This window comes from Artemia sp. Qi Xiang Cuo, chromosome 1, assembly GCF_049724085.1.
Source record: "Artemia sp. Qi Xiang Cuo chromosome 1, ASM4972408v1, whole genome shotgun sequence".
Taxonomy (NCBI): domain Eukaryota; kingdom Metazoa; phylum Arthropoda; class Branchiopoda; order Anostraca; family Artemiidae; genus Artemia; species Artemia sp. Qi Xiang Cuo.
In genome coordinates this window covers 64,448,709-64,476,117 of record NC_142794.1, presented here as the reverse complement: position 1 = coordinate 64,476,117, position 27,409 = coordinate 64,448,709, and the positions used below count along the sequence as shown (strand labels likewise).

The following is a 27,409-nucleotide window of genomic DNA, read 5'->3' as shown; positions in this document are numbered from 1 at the left end:
CGAACAAAAATCCCATCTCTCAGCAAAAATATGCCATGTTCTCTTAGCTAAATGGGATCTAAGGTGGATCAATTCATTCAGACCAGACCTAAAAGAAGCAGAAGCCGATGCTGGAGTGTCCCTACTCAATGTTTTTTTCAAGGTTCAAACTGGAAACTACAGGAAATGGTCTGGAATATCACTCACTACAACAGAATTCCGAACCAAATTAAGAGACGAAAAAATGTTATCAATTAAAGACGCTGACGTATCACTTACACGGGTCGGAAAACAGGTTGTTGGTAGAACCTCAGCAGCGAGCATATCGGAGAGAAAATCCACCTTAGTAGAGGAAGCCATGCCAATCAGATTTAAGTTAAAGTCTCCCATTATTACAAGTTCACATGGACGTCTGCCTATTAAATCCAAGACCTCAATAAGGACCTGAAGAAAAGAAGGGACGGATTCACTGGGAAATCTGTAAAAATTACCAATTATCAAAACCTTATTTTGTAATTTGATTTCAATAAAATGGGATTCAAAAACCCCTTCATCATTCCTTGACAGATCGCTTCGAACAGTATAGGGAAGAACGTCAGAATTATACATTACTAGACCACCCTTTGCCATCTTTCTGCGATTTAGCCACTCCATTTTGTAACCGGGTATATATAAAAGCATTTCATTGCTAGAATTGGGGAAAGTCTCACATAATCCGATAACATCCGGACACCTGTTAAGAACTATCTGCCTCTAATGACGAATTGATGAACATGGACCCTGAGTTTTTGGCTGAAGCAGCGACAAACGATTATCTCGTCCATTAGCCCAATTTAAATCAAAATCATACCTACTAGTAATTGATTGGGAAATATTTACGGAATTTCTTTTAATTTGACCAGTAGAACTATTAATAATACTCAAAACATCTAGTAGGTTACTTTGCAATTGAAGTAAACGCCCATCAAGGGAGCAAACATCTCCAGAGCCTGAGTTATAAAAATTCATTATCCTTATGAACTCATTCTGTGTTTTTGTTTCCATTCTCAAACCAATGTTATCTTTACCTTTTGCATTATTACAGTCATACCGATTATTTTCCTTTTTCTTTTTTTATCTCCTCAGCGTAATGCATTCTTCCTTATCCCCTAGACGCTCGATTCCTCTTATTTCTTTTCCTCCAGACTGTGAATACCGATGCCACACGTGTGCCTACCCATGCAAAAATCTCATATTGCTTACGTTTCTCTTTGTTTATATGTTCTTTGGAGGAGCTGCATCCTGATCCGGCTTTGTCCGATGGTTGAGATAGGAGATGATTCTGCTATCTAGATGTCTCTACATTGATCTAAATAAACCGTCCAGTTATTTAGGTAAACGTAAAATGTGGTAAACCAAGAATCGTGTAGCTTAAAATCAAAGGTTATCTCTACGCTACTACTACTGCTAACGAGTCACTGCAGCACCAAGCCGCCATTGGCCAGCATAGCTAAGGACGTTCCTCCTCTATCCCTATCTATTCAGAACCTCCCTCTTTACACTCTCCCATGAAGTTTCAATTTGCCTCAAATATTCTCTTACGACATCCTCCCATCCCAACCGAGAACGACCTGCTTTTTGTCTGCCCCTAGACGATTGGCCAACAGAACAATCTTTAGTAATCTTACGTCCTTCATCTGCAGAACGCGCCATAACCATCTCAAACTTTCTCTAATAAGGTTGTGGGATTGAGAGTAAAAATGAACCACACTTTTCATACAGCCAACTATTTGAATACGATCTCGGCTGTTCTATCCCTGTAGCCCTCTAAAGCCGTTCTGAACGTTAATTTTCAAACCTACTCTTGCACCCGTAACTCGAAAAAACCTCTAAAAGCTCATTCATTTTGCTAACACTTTCATCGAGGATGCTTAAAACATCGGCATAATTTAAGTCCCGGAGAGTTTTACTTCCCCATTTGATTCCGTGTTCTCATTGCCTTTACTATGTTTCTTAGGACAAAGTCCACTAACATTATCCATATCAATGGGACTAGAACGCAACCCTGCTTAGCTCGTGATTTAATACGAAACCATTTACTAACCTCATTTCCTACCTTAACCGCGGCAATGTTATTCTTGTACGTAGCACTAATCATTTTAGTGTATTTGTCTGGTATACCATACAAGGATAAGATCTTCACTAAAGCTCTTCTCTCCGCTGAATCAAACTCTTTCTCATAATCAATGAAACTGAGGACTAAAGAGGTTTGATGACTCATGAACTTTTCAATTGCTAATATGAGAGTGAAAACCGGTCTACACATCTTCTACCCTTCCTAAAACCACACTGTTCTTATCTTAAAACTTTATCTACAGCATCTCTAAGTTTAAAAAGTGTCATCATACAAAGTAATTTGCTACATACAGAAACCAGACTAATGTCTCTATAATTACCACACTTACTCTTATCACCTTTCTTATGGAGGCGTTTGATTCAAGTTTTCCTAAAAATTGTTTGGTGCCTCTTTTTTTTCAAAGATAATTTTATTAATGTTCTGTAACTTATTTTCAACCTATTAACCACCATATTTTAGAACCTCATTTACCAAACCATCAGCAGTTGGGGTCTTATTAATTTTTTTCCTTTTAGTACTGTCACTTATTCTTCCTCATAAAATAAATATTTCTTCTCATCCAAAGTGTCACAAACTTTTTCATTGTCTTCTATATCTTTTCCTGTAACTATCTCGGTTTAATACCTTCTCAAAATGTTCTTCCCATCTCGCTTTTACTCTTTCCTAGTCAATAATTGTGGTCCCGTTCCTATCGTTAACTTCGACAAGTCCAGATTGACTATTCCCTCTCATTTTATTAACATGCCAGTACAAAATTTTACTACTATGCCGCTGGCTGCATCTATTTATTAAAGAATAAATTATCCATGGCCTCCATTTCACACCATCTTAGTTTGTATTCTAATGCTTTCTCCATTTTCTGTACATTCCTCTTATTTTCGTATGATCTATCACTCAAATGATTCTTGTACTCAGATACTTCTTGTACAAGCACCTTCTCCTCTCTATTAAACATAAAGTTTTTTTTACCAAAAGTTCTAGCTGCGTTTCTAACATTCTTCCCTAAGACACCATCAGTGATCTCACAAACTATTTTTCTAAAAATATTATAACCATCCTCTACATTGTCAAATATTAAACTCTCTAGTTTAGTATTCGATTGTTCCTTGAAATATTCTCTCAAGTTTCCATTCCGGAGTATACCAACGTCATAACTTCCTGGAAGGTAGTTATCCTGCCTAAATTTTAGCTTTAAAGTAACCCTAGACACTACTAGATGGTGATCTTTTGTTTTAACATCAGTAACAGCACTTCTATATATCCTAGTATCTTGTATCGATCCTGGCAGTCTTCGGTTTACAATAACATAATCAATAATGTTAGCTGTTTTACCATCATGTAAATATCTTGTACGTTTGAGATGTGAATATATGTACACTGAAAAACGAAAATGTAAATGCAAAGGGTAGGAAGCAGGAAATTATGTGATTTAGAATTTATTTACTCGGGCAGGAAGGATGGGGCACACAGACAGGGAGTAGGGTTCTTGATGAATAAGGAAGCTGCTAAGTCTTATTTAGGCTTAGAGGGTATTAATAATAGAATACTAATCGCTCATTTTATGAATAAAAAGTTCAGGGTATCAATTGAAGTACTATATGCCCATGTAGAACCGACTGCCAGAGATACTTGTGACTCAGATGAGTTTTACTTATAGTTACAGGAGTAAATAGACAGGGTCTCAGGTAGAAATGCGGTGTTTTATTAGAAGATTTTAGCACCCTGGTTGGTAGAAATGGGGATTGATGGTTTCCTAACCCAGGTAATTGTGGTATAGAAAAGAAAACAGTGATGGCGACAGACTGCTGTAGTTCTGTAGGTATAACAATCTATAGTTATAGCCAGTACAGTGTTTGGCACAAAAGGGCCCATAAGTTAACGTGGTTTTCACTTGATGGTAAGACAGCAAACCTTATTGATTATGTTATTGTAAACGGAAGACTGGCAAGATCAATACAAGATACTAGGGTGTATAGGAGTGCTGTTATTGATGTTAAGAGTAAAGATCGCCTTCTTTACTAGAGTTAATTTCAGTAGTGTATAGAGTTAATTTAAAGCTAAAATTTCGGAAGGGTAACTACCTCCCGGGAAGTTATGATTTTGGTAGACTCCAAATTGAGAATTTGAGAGAAAATTACCAGGAACAGTCGAGTACTAAATTGGAGAGTTTAAAATTTGACAATGTGGAAGATGGATGAAATTATTTTAGGAAAATAATTTGTGTAGTTGCTGATGATGTCTCAGGGAAGAAAGTTTGGAGTGCAGCTAGAAATATTAGTGAAAAAGCTTTATGTTCAATAGACAGGAGAAGGGGCTTGTACAAGAATTATCTGAGTGATAGATCATATGAAAACAAGGGGAATGTAAAGAAAGTAAAGAATACATTAAGATATGAACTACGGAGGTGTGAAGTGGAGGTCATGGATAAAATTACCGAGGATCTCATAGATGCAGCTGATAGTAAAATATTGTACTAACATGTTAGTAAATTGAGAGGGATTAGCCAATCCGGCCTTGTCCCAGTTGAAAATAGGATCGAGCCACAACTAGTGACAAGGAAAGATAAAGAGAGGTGCGCAGAACATTATGAGAATTTGCTAAACTGAGATAGAGTTGCAGGAAAAGATATAGAGGACAATGAAAAAGTTTCTCATACCTTGGATGTGACAGAAGCTTTGTTTTGTAAAGAAGAATTAGCGACAGTACTAAAAGGGTTAAAAAATAATAAGAAACCTAGGCAACAATAGATTCATTTTGACATGGATTTCGTCTAGCCCATGTCTGCCGCTTCCATCAATCACGCTCAATTTTTCTTTTCTATAGTGACCCCCTCAAATAAGGTCTGTGGATTATCGTCAAGTGATACTGGTGTAAATGAGTTTCTTAAACATGGTGACTCTGAGGTTTGAGTTAAGTTGCTGATGATTATGAATATGATTTTTGAAACGGGGAAGTACCTAGCCAATTTAGGGAAACCTTAATTAATTCACTGTATAAGAAAGGTTATAAGAGTGAATGTGGTAATTATCAAGGCATTAGCCTGGTCTCTGTAGGTAGCAAATTACTTAGTAATATGATACTTTATAGACTGAGATATGCTGCAGACAATGTTACAAGAGAAAAACAGTATGGTTTTAGAATGGGCAGAGAATGTGTCGACCAAATTTTCACCCTTTGGTTAATAATTGAGAAGTGCCTTAGTTATCAAACACCCCTGTTCCTCAGTTTTATAGATTATGAGCAAGCGTTCGATTCTGAAGATAGAGGAGCTTTAGCGAAGGTCTTATCCTTGTAATGGTATACCAGACAAATACATTAGAGTGATAAGTGCTATATACGAGAATAACACTGCTGTGGTTAATGTAGGACTTAAGGTTAGCAGATGGTTTCGTATTGAATCAGGAGTTAAGCAGGGTTGTGTTCTATCCTCCTTTATATGAATCATTTATATGTATTTTGTCTTAAGGAGTACAGGAAAGGCAATGGGATAACACGTAATCAAATTGGGAGGAAAAACTTGCCTGGACCTAGATTATGTTGATGATTTAAGCTGCATCCTTGATGAAAGTGTGGGCAAAATCAATGATTTTTTAGAGGTTTTGCGAGGTAAGGTGCTAGAATAGGTTTGAAAATTAATGTTGAAGACTAATTCGCTAAGGCTAGGAATAAGTGCAGATGGAAAGGTGACGTTGGGTAACGAAAAGATTGATCAGATGGACAGTTTCACTTACCTTGCTAGTATTGTTAGTAAAGCGGTTGGGGTGGGAAGATGTCATAAAGAAAGAAGTCGTCTCGTCGTGATTATTGATTCACTGTTTTCATATCTGCAAGATTACTTTCTGATAATATTGTAGAAAAAAATAGAGTTGTTTCGTTTTTTCCTTATGTTAAATAATTCTTGCATAATAAATAGTAGGTATAAAGAAGATTGAAAATTTTTAAACATGCTTTATCGTCAGATGGCATCTAGTTTTACTGATGTTTTTTAGTAATTTTATAAACAATTCTTGTTATGATAAAACTAACAGAGAAGCTTGTCAGGCGAAAGTCATCACAAAGAAAAAAAAAGTTGCACATAATTTTTTCTGAGAATTGAAGATCAATTGTTTTGCCCCTTCACAACGCAAAATATAAAGTCGTCCTGCCCCCCTCCCTAACAGAGCTATCATTAAAACTTCCAAGTTGTTTTCCCAGCTGTGAGACAAAAGATGAGGTACTTTCCAAAATTATAATTTTGACAATACTCATCAAACAAAGGGAAGAGATCCACCCTCTCCTTCGATTGACTAGTCTATTCAACTGCTTATGTAATATATTCTGATATTGTTTTTTTTTTCCAAAAACAGTGGTTTTATCCTAAAATGAATATATTTTCTAAGAATCTTGATATTGGGCTCAAACCTGTGGATCTGAGATCGAGATTCTAATGCGCCAACATCGAGAAAGTTGTACTTGAAATGCAATTTTACACCTCTGTTGTATTAATAGATGCAAATAAGCAGGTTTCCCGTGAGCGAGTTTTCTTAAGAATTATCAACGTTGTCAAATGAGTTTCTTAGATCCTAAGTCAAGTGATCATAATTTGTTGTTTGTTGAAAAGGAGCAATATGAACCATATTGAATTATGTAAAAAATTGACCTATTTGAACTATGGTCATTTTCAGCAGAGAGATAAGCATACAGGTTATATTACAGAAACAAAATTAGAACGTTAGCGTAAACAGCGAGGTATTGACGAGGTATATATATATATATTTATATATATATATATATATATATATATATATATATATATATATATATATATATATATATATATAATATGTATATAATATATATTGAGGTACAAATTTCAATGTTTTTTGCTCAAAGAGAATTTTCTGATTTTCCATGACCTTCCGTTTTTGCTTTTCTTTCACACAACCTCTTTGGAATTCCAGGGGAGAAAGTGCAATTTTTTCTCCTGAAATCCCCATTTTTGCCGCAGTTTTGTGAAGTTGGCCCTCATTATCCTCTTCCATAGAATTGTGGTAAAGTGTATTTATGGTATTTAAGTGATGTAGTGGTAGATGCTGTTATTCTCCCTTTATAGGGGAGATAAACTATGGCCCTAAGGTATTTAAACTTTGGTAGTGTGCCTTAGGCTATGACTGGACTAATGAGGCGTACCAGCTGGGTATATTCGAGAGACTAAATGTACATATTAGGGAGGTTGGCTATAACACAATACTTTTATTCAGTTAACATATACTGATGCAAGGTTTATTAATATATATATATATATATATATATATATATATATATATATATATATATATATATATATATATATATATATATTTTATATATATATATATATATATATATATATATATATATATATATATATATATATATATATATATATATATATATATATATATATATATATATATATATATATATATATATATATATATATATATATATATATATATATATATATATACATATATTCTACTGGGACTGGTTGTTCAAGTAGACCACAAGTCTCAGAAAGGTATAATAATACATAATAAGATACTTAGACACTTACAATAATCCGACAATATTCCAAGGTATTTCTAAATCAACGGACTGGAGGTCAGTCCGGCATAAAATTACTATCAGTTTACCCCTTCTCATAAAATGTATCTTTTATACATTTTTATTAACCACACCTTCCTTTACCCAACCGTTGCAATTAGCTAGGAAGTGTTAATTTCTCAATTTCCTGTTAAGCAGAAACTTGCCGGGATATTTTCCTTATCTTACTAAAAAGTGGTATTTCTAAACTTTTGTATTTGCATCTTAATATTTTTACTAAATTCCAAATTGACTTAATTAGAAGACTTCACCACAATGCTCCCCATTTAAAGAAGAGTTACCCACAACTCTCAATACTTTATTTTTAAAAACAATTTAATTTTGTTTACAGCTATTATTCTGCCATCTTTGGGTCATTATGTGCATATACCCTCAATGGGTTTCCTTAGGGTCATGTTTCTGGTCAAAAATAGGCCATGTCCTTTTTTGTCCAAGGATTTCAATTTTTAAATTCATCCTTGTTTCTCTTTTTATCTGTCTCTAAGACTGGAAAATACTCTTTTTACCCTTTTCATATGCATCTTCTTTTTTAGATTGACCCCAAGTGGCTTAAGCATTATATTAGTGGTTCTGATTAAATTAGATTTAAAATGATATTCAAAACGGTTATAAATTAAGCATAAATTTAATTTCCATTAATAATTTAACTTATCTGGGTGATGTGATTGATATACCGTTTATTTTTCGGGTTTAAAAATACCTTGGATAAATTATACATAGCAATTTTGGGTTTTTAAATTTTCACATAATTTTCCAGCACAAAGCATTTTCACATTCTTTGAATAATATAAGCCATTTAGGCTATATAGCACATTCTCTAGGCCTAAATTAAGTTTTGATTGGATATCACTTTCTGATTGGATATCACTTTCTGATGAACTTGTAGTAAAGTCTATAATACTGCATACAGTTTCCAAAATATTAGTTGACCAGTTATGGTTTTGTTTCTGATGGTATGAGCTGTTAGTATCAGGATATAATTGAACTGGCTTTGAAATTTGCTACTTTCCAAAAATGCGTAAAAAAATGATTGAAAAAAGGATCCAAAAGGATGTAACAAAAAAATTTAATTTCAAAAAAAATTTAAGGCTGTATCTTAAATAAATATTCACATTAGAATACACATAAAGCATAAAGTGTTACATATATAGTAAGAGAAACACTCAATTTTGTAAAGATTAATTACTTTTAATTATTTTTCTCTCTTTTTACTCTAAATATAATATGCCGCTTAAATAGAAACATTATGTTTCTTGCTGGCAATTTGTTTCATTATTCTCTTCAATTTAACATAGAATTATTAATCACTTAACAGATTGTTTCACAATAAAAATATTTATACGTTGACTCGAAGTCAAAAATTTATATATAACATTAAATCACTAGTTAAAACTTAAAGTAAATAAAAACATAGTATATACACAAGCATTGTATAATAACTTACACAAGTATTTTTTAAGTCGCAAAACTAGATAGGATATTTAACTACTGGTTAAAATTTAAAGCATTTGAAAAAATAAAACACGGTATAATCTAGCATTGGAATTAATTCCAATTAGTGTTTTGTTAATTGCTTATAAAGTATTATTGTAGAATACTTCTTGAATGATACAAAAAGCAAAATAAAAAAACAAAAATACTCAACATATTAATTCACTATATTTACATTGATATTTAAAATGAATTAAGTTATATTTTTACATAACTTAATTGTTTAAACACAAACAATAATTATGTACCCTTACAATTTATTTAGTCACTGCAATATTTGTTCTTTTTATAACTTTTAAACTAAGTCCGTCAAGACTTTTATTTGATAAGTCTTAACTGCCATTAACATATATAAATAAAAATCAACCCTAAAAATTAGATTTATACACTATAATTGAGAACTGTGATTAGCCTCTATATAAGGGCTTGGCAATAGTTCATATATATGACTTTGATATTTACATTTCTATATTTAAAATTTTTTTTTACGATAACATTTCCGTATTTATTAAAGGTTTTCAAAACACCTTTATAACTGTATATATTTTTTCAATAACATTTGTTATCACTATATACATTTTCCATATACGACTATATACATTTATTTTTTGCTTCTTTTTTTTATCTTTGTTTTACAACTTTGGTTCTAGTTTTGAACCAACTTATGTCATTAAATGTTTTTAGCTTATTATATGCCTGTTTGTTTATTAAAATTTTGAGCTTTTTAATTCTTTTCGAATTTTCAGGTAATTGAGACAGTTAAAAAATGTATCTGTAATCTCTTTTTTTTCAGCCTTAATGTCCTTTTGGGACAAGGGTCCGTTTACAGCTTTGATTTGATAAGCTAAAAATTTAGCTATTCCTCTTTTTACCTGTTATGGCACTATCAATTGACTCGTGCCTGCACCCTGAAGGTTTGTTTACCAGGGCTGCTTTTGGTAGCTCCTTACAATGTTTTTAGTTTTCTCTTGTCATCGGCTGCAGCTAAATGGTCTATTATGAACCTGCACACACAATAATTAATTATTTATAGTATTGCCACACTTTTTTTCGATTTGTGGCCACAGTTTTCTCTTGGGCTATTCTGTTCTCAAACAAAGTGGCCCTTCTGCAGAAAATATACCTTGCCTTCATGGCAAGCAGTAGTTTTTTTACATACAAGTGATAAAAGACTATTTTCACTTTAACTTCCCAACTTTTAGTGGTCTTGTCTTAAGTTATAACTTCAACTTAGGTCCTTTAGGCTATTATGGTGCCTTATTTAATTTTTCATGCCATGCTGTTAATTTTTCAGAACACAACTCCCACATAAGAGAGCATAATTTTTCCTGTCTACTTGGAGCATATCTCCAATATTTCTATTAATTTCGGCGAGAGTTAACCACTGTAACGGTGGCTCCGTAGTATTGATGCTACTTATTCAGTACAATTATTTCGTACTAGCCTCTTTCGGTCATTTCAATATGCACGTTTGTCAGAGTTTAACTGACTCCATTCAATTCCTTCTCCTTTAATTTCGTCTGGCAATATTTTCAACTTGAACCCTTCTCTTTTTTTTATTATTTACTTCAATGAAGTCTAAGGGTTTTTTTCAAGTCTTTTTCCGATTTTTCAGTAAAATAAGTCTTTTTTTAAAGTCTATATTTATATGTTTCATGTTTTATTCAATAACTTTTACAAGTTTTTATGCTGATTGCCTTTGTATGGTCAAAATCAATATCTCCTTATTTTTAAGGGGTGGGGTTGTGTCTATTGTTGCAACCTGTGTTTTTTTTTAAATTATTTAAATTTCTTCGTCCGAAAGTGTTTGTGTTAGAAAAGTACTGTAAAAGATTGTTTTTCAGTTGATTTTTAGAACACTTTAATTAAGTTTTTCCCTGTATTTGCTAGTTCTCATTTCTTCATAAGAATGTGAGTTTTTACGATATCCTGATTTCCGCAAAATTGTGTGGTTTTTATCGCAAACACATATTCTTTCTATATGGTACTTCACAAAAAAATAATACCTAGTTCGTGCCAAATTTTGTGTTGCGATAGGGCCCGATCAGTGCCCACTGCGGTTTCCCTATAATCTTTTCTATTATTTGCGACTGGTGTTTCTCCTCAGTTTAATTTTTGCCTTAGTTTTATATAGTAATTTAGTGCAATTTGTCCCTTTCGTCATATTTTGACTATTACCCTGTTCTAAAGACTTATGGGTTTAGTGCCCAGGTAGTGTGACGACGTCCTATTTTTTTTCTAGGACGTAGGACTCTACCCGAACATTCAGCTCAAACCTCCTCCCAAGTTTGACTTTTATTTATGATATTTATTTGGTTAGCTTGGTGGATCCCCCCAATGACAAGACGTTTAGCAGTTTTCATTTTTAAATGCCGATGGTCTTGTCATTGGTGTGCTTCGCCTGCAATTTCTTCGCCCTGGTTATTTCTGTTAATGGTGTTCTGTGAATTTATTTAATATGTGAAATTATTTATACCCAAAAACAAAAACTTTGTTTTATTCTGTTCTATACTTTTTAAATTGTGGCCATTTCCATCTACGGATCTTATTTATGTATACCGTCCTTATTGGTAAGTATTCATTTATTATCTTTTACTACTTATAATAAGATTACAGCTAGCTTATACATGTCTTGCAATTAATGTAAACTCCCGCTGCCTTTCCTATTATTATTTTTAATTCCCGTCAAATTTTTTTCAAATTAGACTGGGGATCACTTCAGAGGTCAAAGGTCAGTAGATGCTTCGCATTTACTTAACAAAGAGAGACCGGCAGTGATTGAGCTGACTCTAAATTTGCTAGCTGCCAATGACTCTATTTCAGTAGACTACCCTCCTTGGTTTTTTTTTAATTACCCTCCAAAATAATTTTTTCCCAATATACATATCAAAAGAATCGCCTTTTAATGCTGATTCTAAATATGTATAATTTAATTAGTTTTACTACACCCATTAAAAGTTACGAGTTAATAATTAATTTATTTTTTGAAACGTAATTCTTTTTTTGGACGAGTCTTGCCAGAACACGATTCGCAAAGTTTTATTTCGTCCTGGAGACAAAATTTGTTCAGGAAGCTATGATGTCACTTTGGACCGAGTTTATTTTTCTCTGGGAACTTACGAGTCTCTAGGCTATAATTTTTTGGGGATTATTTTCTACGTGACGGTAATGATTTTTACTGGCGAGATATATTATGAAGGAAACTTTGACGTTATTTACATGCCGATTAAAGGAAGAACAAAAATATAGATATTTCTTTAGAGGCTCTTTACTCGTTTTCTTTTTCTCAGGTTATCATTATTTTATTCAAATATTAATCGGCTGGGAGCAACGCTAGTTCTCTCTTTTTCCGTTTCCTGGTCTGAATTTTGGATTCCAAATTTTTGTTTCTCTTCTTTATAATATTAACAAGTTTTTCCGTGGTCTCTATAATGTGGCTTACAAGGTTCTGAATTCGAGCGTGGTTTTGTTGCTTCGTCAATTGATTTTAATATCCATTCCTCATGACTTTTGGCCTTTTTCATTAGTAATTTAGCTACTTGTGCTGCTGAAGAAGGAACTTGTTGCTGTCCTTCTGGTTTCTTTACTTTTCTCCATAATCTCTCTCTTAAGGAGGTTTTTCTTAACGATGGCCCAGGTTGAGTTATATCTGTTTCTGTAGAAGAATTATCGGTTTCACATTCTGTTAGCTCGCGTCTGGTAGATGGCGTTTGCTCTAAAAGCCATTTTTGTGTTAAGACTGTAGGTGAGTCTAATGTTTGAAAATCCTTTAATTCTTTGGTTTCTTCCAATTTTTATTCCGTTTTGGATTTAACCTCTGGTTTATCACGTTTTAAACCATTAGGTTGTGTTTGAGGCTCTTCTCTGTCGCTTTCATCGCTAGTATCCGATGAGTATCGAATATTTCCCCTTTTCTCTTGTTTGTTGTGGAGAGTTTGTACCCAAGACTGTGCTAAATACTCCTTCCACTCCTCCCAACCGTTGTTGTCTTTAACAAGGTCATGGAGTTCATATGGTCTTTTGATATGTACTGGTGAAAATTTTTCATCTATTCCTTTGTCCGAAGGAACAGGTTCTAATTTCCATGATTTTGAGAAAAATCCTTTTTTCATTTTATTACGGTGTACTATTTCTTCCTTTTCAGTATACTGAAGTTTTAGAACATAAGTTAAGTTACTTGGTGGAATTTTTACAATCTTGTAGGGCCCGTCCCGTTTCGGTTTTAACTTTTTTGTCCCTTCCAGATTGGTTTTGTATACATAGACCAAATCTTCTAAACAATAATTTGTCTTATTTTTGCTTGTTCTGTCATATTTTTCTTTTCGTTCTGTTTTTGCATCTTCCAATTTGTCTTTAACTTGTTCCAGTTTTTTTTTTCATTCGCTTCGCCATTTCTTGTTTGTATTGGTCCAGATTGTAATATATTCTATCATTTCTATCATTCTGTATTTAATCTAAACAAATTCTGGGATGTCTTAGATGTTGTAAAAACAATGGCGTTTCTTTTAAAGAACGTGAAAAAGTCATATTTACTGCAAAGACTACGAATGGTATATGTTCATCCCAATTTTCATTTTCCTCTCTTGCGTGTATCCCCAGCATGTAGGCTAATTCCCTATATATACGTTCAACAGTTCCATTAGCGGATGACAGGTAGGATGAGATAAACTATCGCTTTACAACCAAATATTCCGTATCTTTGTCTAATAATTTGGATCTAAAACATGGCCCATTGTCACTAAGTGAAATTCTAGGAAATATCCCGTGTTCCAAAAATAGTCGGTTGAATAAAATTTTTGCAAGGGTTTTTGTCTTTTCGTCTTTGATTGGAAAAGCGTACAAATATGAGCTGAAATGGTCAACTATGGTTAGTACACACCTATTTCCTTTCCTGGAAATTGGTAAACTTCCTCCTGTTCCCCAAATGTCTATTGACATAAATTCTTCTATCCCTGGAGGGTTGGGGTATAGACCTAATTCGGCCCTAGGGGTCTTTAGTGGCGACTTTTGTTTCGCACACTATTGGCAGCATTGTATGAAAGCTTTTACTTTTGAGTACATTTTTGGAAAAAAAATTTCCTTTTAGCCTCCCTATACTTTTCGCTTCTCCCATGTGACAGCCAATAGTTGCGTGTGTCATCTTTAAAATTTCTCCTTCCAGTGATTTTGGAATTACTGGAATAATTTTTAATTCATTTTTTCTATATTCCTGGGGTGGTCTGTAATATCTTACCAAAAGATTTTTACTTTCATCCAGATCAGAATTATCTAAGTCCTTCAAAAAATGTTTAAAGTGCTCTGGCAGTTCCGTTACTTTTGATAAAAAAGATTTCATTGCTAAACAAAAATCATCTTTATCTTGATGATTCGAAATATTTCCATTAGATAGTATTTCTACCCCTTCCAGTTCGTTTTGGATGGTTGTTATCAAATTTCCTTCCGTATCAGGATTTCATGACAAATAATCTGGTAAAATGTTTGTACGGCCCTTTATATATATATATTGGGGCATATGAATATGCTTGCGGACGTATTATCCATCGTTTCAGCCGCGCTGAAGTATTTTGCATCGTATGTAGTAAAATTAGTGATTTTTGATCCACGCGTAAAATAAATTTTTTTCCAAGTAAAAATTTTCAAAAATATTTGTGAAAACTACAACTGCTAGGCATTCTCTTTCAACCGTCGAATATTTTCTTTCCGCTTCCATCAGCGACCTGCTGGCGCATTGGACTATTGATTCTACTCCTTCCGAATTTGGGTTTAATAATATGGCCCCAATTCCGTACCCCGACGTATCTGTTTGTAAGCAGAAGTCTTGTGAAAAATCTGGTAGTTTAAGTATTGGTGCCTGTAATAATTGCCTTTTTATTTCATTCAGCGCCTGTACTGCCTCTCTTTGACATTCGAATTTACCTGATTTTCTCAGAAGGTTTGTCAAAGATTGTGCTATTGTTTCATAATTTTTATATATCGTCGGAAATAAATTAACAAACAAAACACTGATCTGCAGCTTTTTTTATCTTTTGGTGGCTTTAAATTTTCTTTGACCGTAAATTTTTCTGGATTTGGCGAAATAGTACCTTGGTTTATCAGATGTCCAAAAAAAAACTAGTTTTGGCGCTGCTATGTTGAGCTTTTCTGGTTCTAATTTTAAGCCCGCTTTTTCAAATTCTTCCAGCATTTTACGAAGTACAATTGGATGGTTTTCCAGGTTTTCGTTAAATGAAGTTATATCATCTAAATTAGCAAAGGTATATCTTTTCCTTCATGTTCGTTTTCGTTTAACACCAAATTCATTAGTCGACTAAAACAGTTTGGACTAAATGATAAGCCAAAAGGCATGCGTTCAAATGTAAACGTTCTTCCATCTTCTAAGATTACTGTTGCTTTTTGCTTTGTTTCTGGATCTAAAGCTATTTGCTTTATCCTGCTTTATCCAATATCCTGCTATTAAGTCAAAACTAGTGTAGTATTTTTTACCTCCCAGCGAATCAAAAATCGTATCAGTTCTTGGTAATTTCATAACGTCTTTTACTGTGACTGCATTTAGTGCTCTAAAATCTATGCACAACCTCCAGGTATTATCTTTTTTTCTGACTATTACTAGTGGAAAACACCAATCGCTAACACATTCTTTAATAATAACTTTTCTACCATTTCTTATATTGGGCCGTCTAGACATAGTTTTAAATAATAAGGTCTTTTATACAGTGCAGTTTTAATTCGAGAGCCCTGAGTCGATATTTTGTGCGTGATTAAATGAGTTAATCTGTAATCCGTTTTTTGTCTTGCGAATGTCCATCTAAAATCCCAAAGAATATTTCCCACCCGGGTTTTTACGTTTTCCGGTAAATGTTTTAAATCAAATTTTTGCAAAAAGTCAGAATTTGTCATTCCATACTTTTTATGTGGTTGCGGTTTTGATGGTATTTGTTCGTGGCTAGTGAAATTTACGCATAATTCTGGGCTGTTTAGAGATTTTATTTCTGAATTTGAAATCTTTTCCACCGACCCAAGCCCAATTCGATTCAGCTTTACTTTGTTAATACTTAGAATTGATAATTTTAAATACGTGATACCATTTTCAATTTTAATAACTTGATTTTCCACGAAAATTTTGGGGCATTCTTTCAGGGTGTACCCCCCTATCATGGCATCCATTGTTTTAACCTTTCCTTCTTTTGTATTTAATGTCGCTAGCACTTGATTTGTTGTTCCACCTTCTATTGTGATTTTTCTGTTTATTTTTAGGTTATAATCCGAATCGTCACTCTCTTTATCTGTTGTTACGCAAATTTGTCTATTAGTTTAATTTAGATGGCTTATGGTTATTGCATCAGTTAGGGGTTCCCATGCAATCCCATATTTCGTTATAGCATCAACTCCTAGAATACAAAGAAATGGTAGCTGCTTACATATCATCACTATTACTGTTATTTCCTTATTCTTTGTGCTAAATGTGAATGGATATTCACCCAAAATTTGTCAGCTTGTGACCTGTTGCCGATGTCAGGGTATTCTGGCATCTGCTTACGCGATTTTTGACACTAGGGGGAAACCTCTTTAAAACTTCCTCTCGTATTAATGATTTAGACGCACCCGTATCTAGTAAGCATGGTAAATTTTGAAAACACTCAATTTTAAAACAACGCAAAATCGGTAGACTATTATTATTTGCATTTGGATCACAACACTCTAAACTATAAATCTTTTTATGGAAACAGCTCTGTCGACCCTTACAGGCTTGTTTCTCCGTTTAAATGCCCACTGTTTGACCAAAAGTTTCTGGGGTTATCCCAGTTTTCTTCAGCATTGCTATTTTGACCCTGGGTGTGTTCCGTATGATTTCTAGCCCTAAAGTCAGGAATATTATTAGGAGTTTGCCAAGTATTATTTGTTCCCTGCCTTCCTAAATATCTGCCTCCCTGCGTTCTGAACTAGTGTCTTGTCTTGTACGCCTGTCCTTCTTTGTGTATTCTATGCCAGCAATCTGCTGCATAGTGGTTTGGTTTGCTACAGTAATAGCAATTACATTTTCTCTTAAATTGTTGTTGGTTTCCTGGTTACTTCTAAATATTCTTGATCTATCATTGTTGGTTCCCAACTATCTGTCTTTGGTGGGGGTGGGTGCCCATATATTCTATAGTTATTAGCTGCTAATCTCTCAAGGTCGTGGAATCTGTCAGCTACTTCCTTAAGCGGTGACCCTTGGCCTCCGTCACGCCTTTTTGGTTCACGATTTGGCTCCTCAATGTTCACCCGCTTTTGTCCCCTTTCATATTTTATACTTTCTTGGGCTCATGTGTTATTTATTGACATCTGATCAAACTGTTTCATAGCCTCGTCAATTTTTACCTCCGTTTCGACTAGGATTATAGCCTGCTGTTAATTTTCAGGTTTCCGTGATAATTTTAGTCTTAATAGCTTTTTTGGTAACCCTTGCGTAAAAGTATGTAATTGTACTTTCTGTACTGTCTCGTCATTTCCGCCTTTCTCTAACTGTAAGCATACAGATCTACAAATTTTGTCTGCATATTCCCTGATACTAGTTGAGGTATTGAATGTCGCTTCTTCGTTCTTAGCCTCTCGGAGATGCTTGTCTCTATGAACCTTGTTTTAAAAGATTTAATTAGAGTACTGATGTCTTTGGGCTCTTTTTCCTTAATTGCCTCAAAATTTTTAAGGGTGCTTCCCTTTAATCTGGCTGCAACGCATTACTCTTTGACCTTATCGTCAAATGATTCAGTTAGTTCGTCGAAAATTTTCAATTTTTGAATAGACTCGTCTACATTTGAAATTCCCATATATTCTGGTATAATTTTGGCAATTTCAAGTACTGTTGATAGGGAAGCCATTTTTCCTCTAGTAAAGCCATTTTATTTCAATTTACAATTTTTATATAGCCCTCTCGACCCAGTTTTTGCAACGGCCACCAGTTGTTTTAAGGTTGTTTTTATGGTTGTTGAGGTATTATTGTGGTAGATGCCTTTATTCTCCCTTTATAGGGGAGATAAACTATGGCCCTAATGTATTTAAACTTTGGTAGCGTACCTTATGCTATGACTGGACTAATGAGGCGTACCAGCTGGGTATATTCGAGAGACTAAATGTAGATTGTAAAGAGGTTGGCTATAATACAATAATTTTCTTCGGTTAGCATATGCTGATACGAGGTTTATTAATATATATATATATATATATATATATATATATATATATATATATATATATATATATATATATATATATATATATATATATATATATATATATTATATGTCCCAAGTAGACCACAAGTCTCAGGAAGCTGCAATAATATATAATAAGATACTTAGACACTTACAATAATCTGACAATATTCCAAGGTATTTCTAAGTTAACGGACTAGAGGTCAGTCCGGCATAAAGTTATTATCAGTCTACCCCTTCCCATAAAATGTATCTTTTATATATTTTTATCAACCACACCTTCCTGGATCCAACCGACGCAAATAGCTAGGTGGGACGAAAATAGCTAGGAAGTGGTAATTTCTCAACTTCCTGTTAAGCAGAAACTTGCCAGGACATGTTCCTTATCTTAATAAAAAGTGGTATTTCTAAACTTTTGTATTTGCGTCTTAATATTTTTACTAAATTACAAATTGACTTAATTAGAAGGCTTCACCACAGAATGTCCCTGATAATAACGGTGATAGCGTCATAAAATCTTTAGCGATAAATTTTACTTATTTAGAGACGCATTTTAGAATCACACAAGGATTCGTAACTGAGATTGACACAGAGGACCCTCCCTTTTTTTATTCATTTCTTTTTCGAATGAAGGGGAGGGTCCCCTTCATTCGAAAAAAAAAGATTAAAAAAGGCATCTTTTTTATTGCTCTCCCGATTTTTCAAGACACTTATTATATTTTGAGTAATTCTTTAGTCTCATATATTTTCAGAGAGTTGTACGGTAGATTGCAGGACATGTACACAGAAGCTGCCCGATTAATGCTCAACAATGAAGTAGATGCTGACGTTCAAGAAGGGCTAGGAGTTCTGCTGAATCTTACCTGTGAATATAAGAAAGCAGCAGATTGTTTTAGAGCTGCTTTGACTGTTAGACCTAACGTGAGTTAATAGAGAAACTATTTAATTTTTGAGCGGCTTTGCCATCCATGTTGCTAAAGTATTTTTAAAATAATATGAGGAAAGCAGGAGATGCTACCTGTCTCAAATGTACAACACAAAATAAAAAAAAGGAACATTTTGTGTTTTCATGTCTACATTCAGTTAGGGCTAAGAGTTCTGCTGAATCTGTCCAACTCTTTTTGAAAAACATGCTGTATTATTTTACATTTAAATCCTGTGAAAATAAGAAGGCAACTGGTCATTTTTGTGCTGCTCTGACTTTGACACCGTAGCCTTGTTTGATTCAACAATGCTCTGTCCTTAGCAACGTCGATATTTTAGACAGTTTTATTTAACTAGTTTTGTCGACGGAGAAACACAAAGCAAGTACCTGATTTTGCAAGATTTTAAACAACATATAACATGGTGCTATTGTATTCAGTTTTGTAGCAGTTAATGGGGTAGAGGATGGTCGTTGTTTATGTATCCATTTAGGTAATAGATGGAGTTTAGTTTTTTTATTGTTTGATTTTGATGTAGTGGTAATAACTGTCTCTGAATATTTATGTTTTTAAAATATTTAAGAATGTAAGAGTGTTTCTCTAGTTTTAAGGTCAAGCGAAGTATTCCCACTGCTCCGACTTTTAAAATACTGACTTTCTCCATTCTAACCTTAGATTGTCTGCAAAGTGTAATGTTCCTCTCTCGACCAAGAAAAAACAACTTTTTTATTTCATCACATACGAGACGGATGTCTGTGCTCGATATAATTCTAAGTCTAACGCATAAGTTTTATGATTTGCTGATTTCACTTATAAGTCGAATGAGGCTCTAACCATTAGAGCCTGAGTATAATCTTATCTCTTCGGGGGATTTTTTTTTCGAATAGCTTTCATGTGTATATTGGTAACAAAAGAAAAGTTAAAAAAGCAGAACAGAAGTGAGGGTTTCTCTGCACTTTAACCGCTAATTATCTGTAATGTACGAAATTTTTTTTTAAAGAATTCCTTTTATTTTCAAAGATGAATACGTCCCTATGCCTAACAATACAAGTATTACATTGACGGTTTGACCTAATGTGGGTTACTAAAGGATAATCTTTTTATTTTCTTATGAAGCGAAGAAATAGCATTGGGAAAAGAAGATTTCCAAAGAAAAGTCATTTAAATACGTCGTATTTTCAAATGAATTACCTGTGTTTTATTATCAAAAGTAATACATCAGCATTCTTATCTTTTGAATCTAAAGATATAAACCTAGGTTTTTTTGCACTATTTTTGTCAGCACATTTCATCATTTATCGTGAGTGATTTTTTATTTTTGTTATTTTCAGGGATAGATTATAAGAGTTTAACATATAAGGATGAAAAAAAATTATTTCTGGTTCTATCTGTCACCTTTTTTATTATTATTATTTGGCTTAAGCTTATAATTTCGCCAGCGTTTATTAAACGTTTGAAGGCCAGGAAAAATTGGGTTGAAAAAAAAACAACATATACATCAGCAGATACAATTTAGTATTTTGCCAATAAATAAGTTATTCTTCTAGATTTTAGTAAAACAATCTTATTTTAAGGTTAGACCGTTATTTAAAATTATTTCAAGCGACGAAACTACTTCAAAACAGTCTTCACTGCTCTTCAATGACAGATGCTGAACCTAGCATGTTTACTTATAAGAGAATCTGTAAAATTTTATAGAAATCTTTTCACAGTGTAGAGTTAAATTAATGGAATTGGTAGTGCTCTCGAGCATCTGTAGTCCAGCTTATCTGCTTAACACTAACTTCCGCGGTTGTAACCTGTAAAAGTTAACATCAAATACTTATCGGGCAAATTGTCAGCTGAAACACTGTGGAAAACTAGGCTAGTAACAATATTAATCACATATACTCCAGTACATTGGCGGATCCCGGGGGGCCTCCCCAAGATTTTTTCTGGTGCCCTCATTCAGTTTTTGCAGTTTTGATAACTGGAAAAAGAAACAGCATTGAAATTGAATTTGCCCCAATGCCTTGCCAAAATTTGGTGGGGTTTAGCTACTATTCCTGTAAGCATTTTAATTCAAATTGCTCGTCATGTCTCGCAAAAGGAATGAAACAGCGAACCTTTGGGTTGAAGAAAAAGAATAATTTGTTCAAATAATAATTGTCAATTTGTTCAATTATTGGCACCTTTGTCACATCAACCCCCCTAAAGATTCTGCTTATTGGCGCCCTTGTCACATTGCCCAACCCCCTTTATTTTTCTCTAGATCCACCCCTGCTCCAGTATAAAAACAGCTTTTTTATAAGTCCCTGAAGGTGTGCCAGATTTCACAGTTAATATCCCTGTTTATTCTCTGCGTACAATTTTATATGCATTTTTTTTTTTTTTTGAACAGATTGAACCTTTGTTTACATATGAGGTCACTCATCCTGCCTTTTCTGGAGTTAGTAGGTGTAACATAGAACAACTATTTTAGACCGTTTTCAGGTAGTAATCTTCTTAACCTCTGATGCTGTGAATACGTCTCGTGAATCTTAAGGACAAACAATTAGGCCTGTAATTGGATAGTTAATCTTGCAATGGCCAAACACACTACTGATTGCAAAAAAATAAAAATAATGAGTGTAAGTATATAACCAGTTAAAGAGAGCTTATTGTTGCGAGGTATTTAATTTGATCTTTCGTTTTTTAACCTGCTGTTGTTTTGTATAAGAATAACGTATTTTATTTTAGTTGTCCTTTCTTTGCATTCTGTAAGATTTCCGACAAATCGTCTGAAATTCCTTGAACTAGAGAAGAGTTACTAAGAACGAAACCTACTAACACCGCATCTGAATTTGTCTTTTTTTTTTTATCAAACTGTCGAATGATTTCCTACCAGGATTTTAGGTATAGGATCTAGGCGTGGCTACTTACGCTGTGGACATAAGGAATTTTTTTCTTTCTCCTCTTTTGAAGTTTTTTTTTAACCAGACTATTAAAGGTAATGAAAATATAGCCTTAAAAAACTTTAAATTTTTGAGGATATACTCCTTTAGGAATTGGCAAATTTTCTGTAAAAGTCTTGGCTGTATGAAGAGTGCGCCTATGTCTTTTAGGTGAATGATTATTATTTTACTTAGATCTTGCGAGAAAGAGAGGTAGAATTGGAAATACAAAATGAATTAAACCACGAAGACACCACGAAAGGAAATATTCCATAATTTACATAAAAAACACACCGTTAAGTTTGAATTTGATATTTGATTTTGTTTGTTGGCAAATTGGTTTCTGAATACTCCTAAAAAATTGTGATTTAGGTCGTTGGAACTGATAGTTCTGGCAAAAATGCTTATAACGTTACCTTGGTATACTTGAAAACTCAAGAGACCAATGAGTTTAGTACAGAAAGATTGCGCATCTGGGTCTGGGTCAATTGATATATTTATTTGAACCCATCTAAACTGGCGAACATAAAACATGACCCATTGACAGCTGTCCATATAAACACACACTACATATCTGCTGGCTCGCATCGCTGTCAAACTGCCCATTTTACAGTTTTATGCTTGATAACTGGAAAAAGAAACAGCATTGAAATTGAATTTGCCCCAATGCCTTGCCAAAATTTGGTGGGTTTTAGCTACTTTTCCTGTAAGCGTTTTGATTCAAATTGCTCGTTATGTCTCGCAAAAGGAATGAAACAGCGAACCTTTGGGTTGAAGAAAAAGAATAATTTCCTTCCATTTTCTTTATTTTCTATAAAAAGTAAAACGGATTTTTTTTTAGCAAAGGGTTTGGCTAACGAAAAGTTTTCTTCCAGTGTTTTATGGGCATAAACGTGGTAGCGTGTGTATAATAATCCTTGAACATAATAATCTGAATTTTTAAGAAAAGGCAGTGCTTTGTTGACGAATATTCTAAATTAGTAAGACATGGACGCTCAAAGAAGATGACTCATTTGAACAAGCCGTCAAAAAGTATCTTAAGTTAGATTTTATTATTTTAAACCTGTATATCAAGTATTTTCACATGTTCAGTATTGAAAATATCCAGTTTTTTAGAGTCAAATCTAAATAAAGTAGCTTTAAACCGCTCAAAACGAGCGGTAATCTAGAAAGAGTTCTTAGTTCGGAAGCTGACATAAAATACGCCCGTATTGAATAAAGACGGTTTTCTTTCTATTTTACCTACAAAAATATTATGCCTGGTCAGTTCTTAAGTTATGAATCTAATTTAAGGATGCCCGTTTGTGGAACAGACTTGGAGCAACACTGGCGAATGGTGGACATTCAGAAGAATCAATTGAAGCTTATCGTACAGCTTTGAACCTATTTCCCGGTTTTGTAAGGGCCAGATATAATTTGTCTGTTGCTTGCATTCATCTTCATGCCTACAGGTAAGTTTCATATTGCTGTATTCGAGCGAAATTGACCCTACCTTCAGCTAAACTTTGACTGACACTATTCAATGCTTTTATTCAGGTATGGACGTACTAGAGGTCTATTGCCGAGTTGTTTTGGGAATATTTTTCAAGTGAATTCAGATTTTCATTGTCATGAGACTCAAGCAAAGAGTAAGTTTCACTCTCCAGTAGTGGTAACGTCCAAGTCAAAACCTTCCTTTGTGTACAGAGGTATTAGTTTGTGGAACAAGGTGAATAGTAAAGAATAATGAATGTTTGTATAATTTTAAGTATTCCTTAAAGGATAAATTATATGATAAATATAGTTTTTATTTCTTTAAAATGAAAAAAAAATAATATAAATAAATACATAAAGTTAATAGCGACGAAGATCACACTGCCTTTCCATCACAAACATCAAAAACAAGAAGAACGATAGGGAATTCTTTTCGTAAGACAGTGGAATTCTAATTTGAATGAATATTTCGACCCTATGTCCAAGGGCCGTCCTCGTCAAATTATAAATATGTAAAAGAAAAGAGACTTACAGCAACATACGACCTTTAAAGTAAAATGTTTTTTTTTTAAAAACAGTCCCAGCATCTTTACTTCTGCAAAGTTCAAATGTTTAGGGCACGATCGACGAGAGAGATTACGACAGCTCATTTAACTTGTAGAGGGTGGTTTGATTTAAAATGCACAAAACAATAGATCTTTGCATTTTAAGTCAAACCACTCCCCACAATTTTTCCACAATCCGATTTGTCGTAATCTCCCCACAATCTGATTTGTCGTAATCTGTCTCGTCGATCGTGCCCTATACATCTGTTCTGATTCCCACATCACAGCAGAACTAAACTTTATCAGGGACATATTTTTTTGGAAATGTGTATCCTATTTTATTTATTTATAATACAAATAACCGTAGTCTGAAAAGACACTGCCGTAGAATCAATAGTAGTTTACCATGTGAGAATCCCGATAAGCCCTCAAATATAGTTTACCTTCCATACATCCCAAAAATCACTACAAATCTTAAAAAAGTTTGTACACTAAATAATCAGTATGTGGTATTTACCAATGATTTCAAAATCATAAATTTCCTAAATTCTTTAGAGTAGAGTAGTAGAGTAGAGTAGAATATTTTTATTTATAACACATACATAAATGTCACAAAACGGTGCACATGCCTGGTGGCATACTTTAGCGCTGAAAATATTGCCAACGAAAATGCACAGCCATTTTCTAACTATATTTTACAACAACGAAAAAGAAAACCATACTAAACAAAATGCTTAGCTTGTTGTAAGATATTTCTTCACCAGTCTTAGAAAATGTCGCCAGTTGCTGCGTTCTCGAACTGATGCTGCAATTGAGTTCCAGATTTTTGGACCAGTGTGACGGATGCTGAATCACGCTCTCGATGTCGGGTGAATTTCGCACGAAAAGTCTGAACGATGCGTTGTAGGATATTTATGAAATTGAGAATTAGTTGGAAAAATGCCCGAGAAATTTACAGGTAAATTACCATATTGATGATCGTGACAAATACTAGGGATAGAGATTAAATGAAGTTGGTCCAAAGAATAAATTCCTTAAGTCCTCATATAGGTGTCTAACTGAAGATCTGCAATCAACATTAAAAAGAATCATCATTGCTTCATCCTAAAGTATTTGGAGAGATTTGAACACAAACGAAAAGGTAGATGCCCAAACCGAAATGCAATAGAAAAAATATGGGTGGACAAAAGAATAATAAATAAATTTTAAAATAGCTTTAGGAAAGAAAGGACGAAGACGAGTTAGCATGCCAATATTTCCGGAAGTGCTAATGATAGCATTTTTAAATATTTATGAAAAGACAAATTTTCATCTAAAATAATCCCAAGATATTTAAACTGATCTACCCGTTTTAATTCAAGACCATTCAAGAAAAGAGAGAAGCTATCTGACACTACTGATCCAGTTCGCAAAAATAACATATATTGGCATTTTTTTTCATTAAGAGCTAGTAAATTCCTTGAATACCAATCAGATACAGTTAGTAACGTACTTTCTAGGTTCTGGAAAAAACTGATAGGTCCCGGTGAGAAGCAAAAATTACTACATCATCAGCAAACATTATAATTTTACAAAGAGGCAAAACTTCTGGCAAATCATTTATAAAAAGAAGAAATAGAACAGGCCCAAGGACAGAGCCCTGATGCACCCCGTAATTAATCGGAAATGTTTCGGAACGGAGATCACGAGATTTATCAACACAATCTAGTCGTCTCCTGGAAAGGTAAGATGCAAAAAATTTAACAGCCTGTATTGAAAACCATGAGACTTAAGTTTAGAAAGAAGCAACGGAGGATTTACGCTGTCAAACACCTTGGCGACATCAAGAAAAATCGCCAAAGCGTGTTGACCTTCATCTAGTGAATCATTAATATTTAGTAAAAGCTCATGAATTGCCAGTTCAATTGACTTTCCTTTTATAAAACCATATTGAGACTTGTGTAAAATCTTACCATCAAATAAATATTTTTGTAATTGACTATTTGCAAGTTTTTCCGAAATTTTGCTGAAAATCGAAAGTAGAGAAATGCCTCTATAATATGAAGGTTCAGTTGAACTCCCAGCTTTAGGTAATGCTATAACATTTGCTTTTTTTAAAAGCTCAGGACAAACCCCATGCATAAGTGATAGATTAAAAATATGTGCCAATAAAGGCTTGACGCTATTTGCTTTACGGTTTGAGCCGAAGATCCAAATTTGCCCTTAGAAAAACTCTGTTTAAGCTTGAGAATAACTTTTTCAATCTCGTGAGGCACAATCTCAGAAGAAAAAAACGAATTTTCTGCATGTTGCTTATTAACTGGTACAAAAGGGGAATTCAGTTGCATATTCATAGTCGATGCAACTCTAGAACTAATATTACTGAAATAATCTCCAAAAGCATTTAAAATTTCATTCGGCTCTGTAACATTTTCACCATTTCAAACAAAGCAATTAGTATTTATACTTTTAAGACTCTGAGGACGTATCTTTTCATTTATCAATTGCTATGTCTTTTTCATATCTGATTTATGCTCCAAAAAATTATCGTTATTATATTTTCTCTTCTCATGTCTGATAATTGAATTTAGCTTATTCCTATAAACTCTGAATCGTTCAAACGACTCAGGTGTCTGTAATTTTAAATAATTCTTAAATTTTCTATTTTTATGTTTTAATGTTGTCAAAATACCTTCAGTAATCCATGGGTCAAATTTCTGCGCAAACTTTCCATGCGAAACTCGTGTTGAAGAAGCCCGATCCCGCAGTTGCATCATTTGATCAATAAAATCTGAAAACGCAGTATTTGCGTCATCTGAGCCATAAACCGAACTCCAATCATGGTCACCAATTAACTGACGTAGAACTTTACAATCAATCTATGCATATCGCTTTTTTGAATTATCCATTGTTGACTCTCGATGTTGTTTATTACTAGTATTTAAATTTAAAAGAACACTCATTGGAAAATGATCTGACATATAAGACAAAATTACGGACGATTTTTCAGCATCAAATAAAACAGGAGAGAAAAATATATTATCTAATAATGTAGCTGTGTTAGCTGTGACTCTTGTCGGCAGAGAAATACTTGGAAGAAAATTAGAACACAACATCATACTTAAAAACTCCTTATTATTTCCAACATCGAGATTCAAAAGATCAAAGTTAAAAT

The 27,409-nt window shown here is 33.7% G+C and overlaps 2 protein-coding genes across 5 annotated transcripts in view; both read left to right on the top strand.

The window, feature by feature from the left end:
- LOC148956594 (protein white-like) overlaps positions 1-27,409 on the top strand; it is a 502,792-nt gene that overhangs the window by 306,265 nt on the left and 169,118 nt on the right. The gene's annotated exons all lie outside the window — the stretch shown is intronic.
- LOC148956595 (peroxisomal targeting signal 1 receptor-like) overlaps positions 1-27,409 on the top strand; it is a 251,485-nt gene that overhangs the window by 217,427 nt on the left and 6,649 nt on the right. For both annotated transcript variants that reach the window (XM_089086042.1, XM_089086035.1), the window contains exons 5-6: positions 19,155-19,323; positions 23,531-23,688. In XM_089086042.1, the coding sequence (XP_088942168.1) occupies positions 19,155-19,323; positions 23,531-23,688 (327 nt within the window). The remainder of the gene's footprint in view (positions 1-19,154; positions 19,324-23,530; positions 23,689-27,409) is intronic.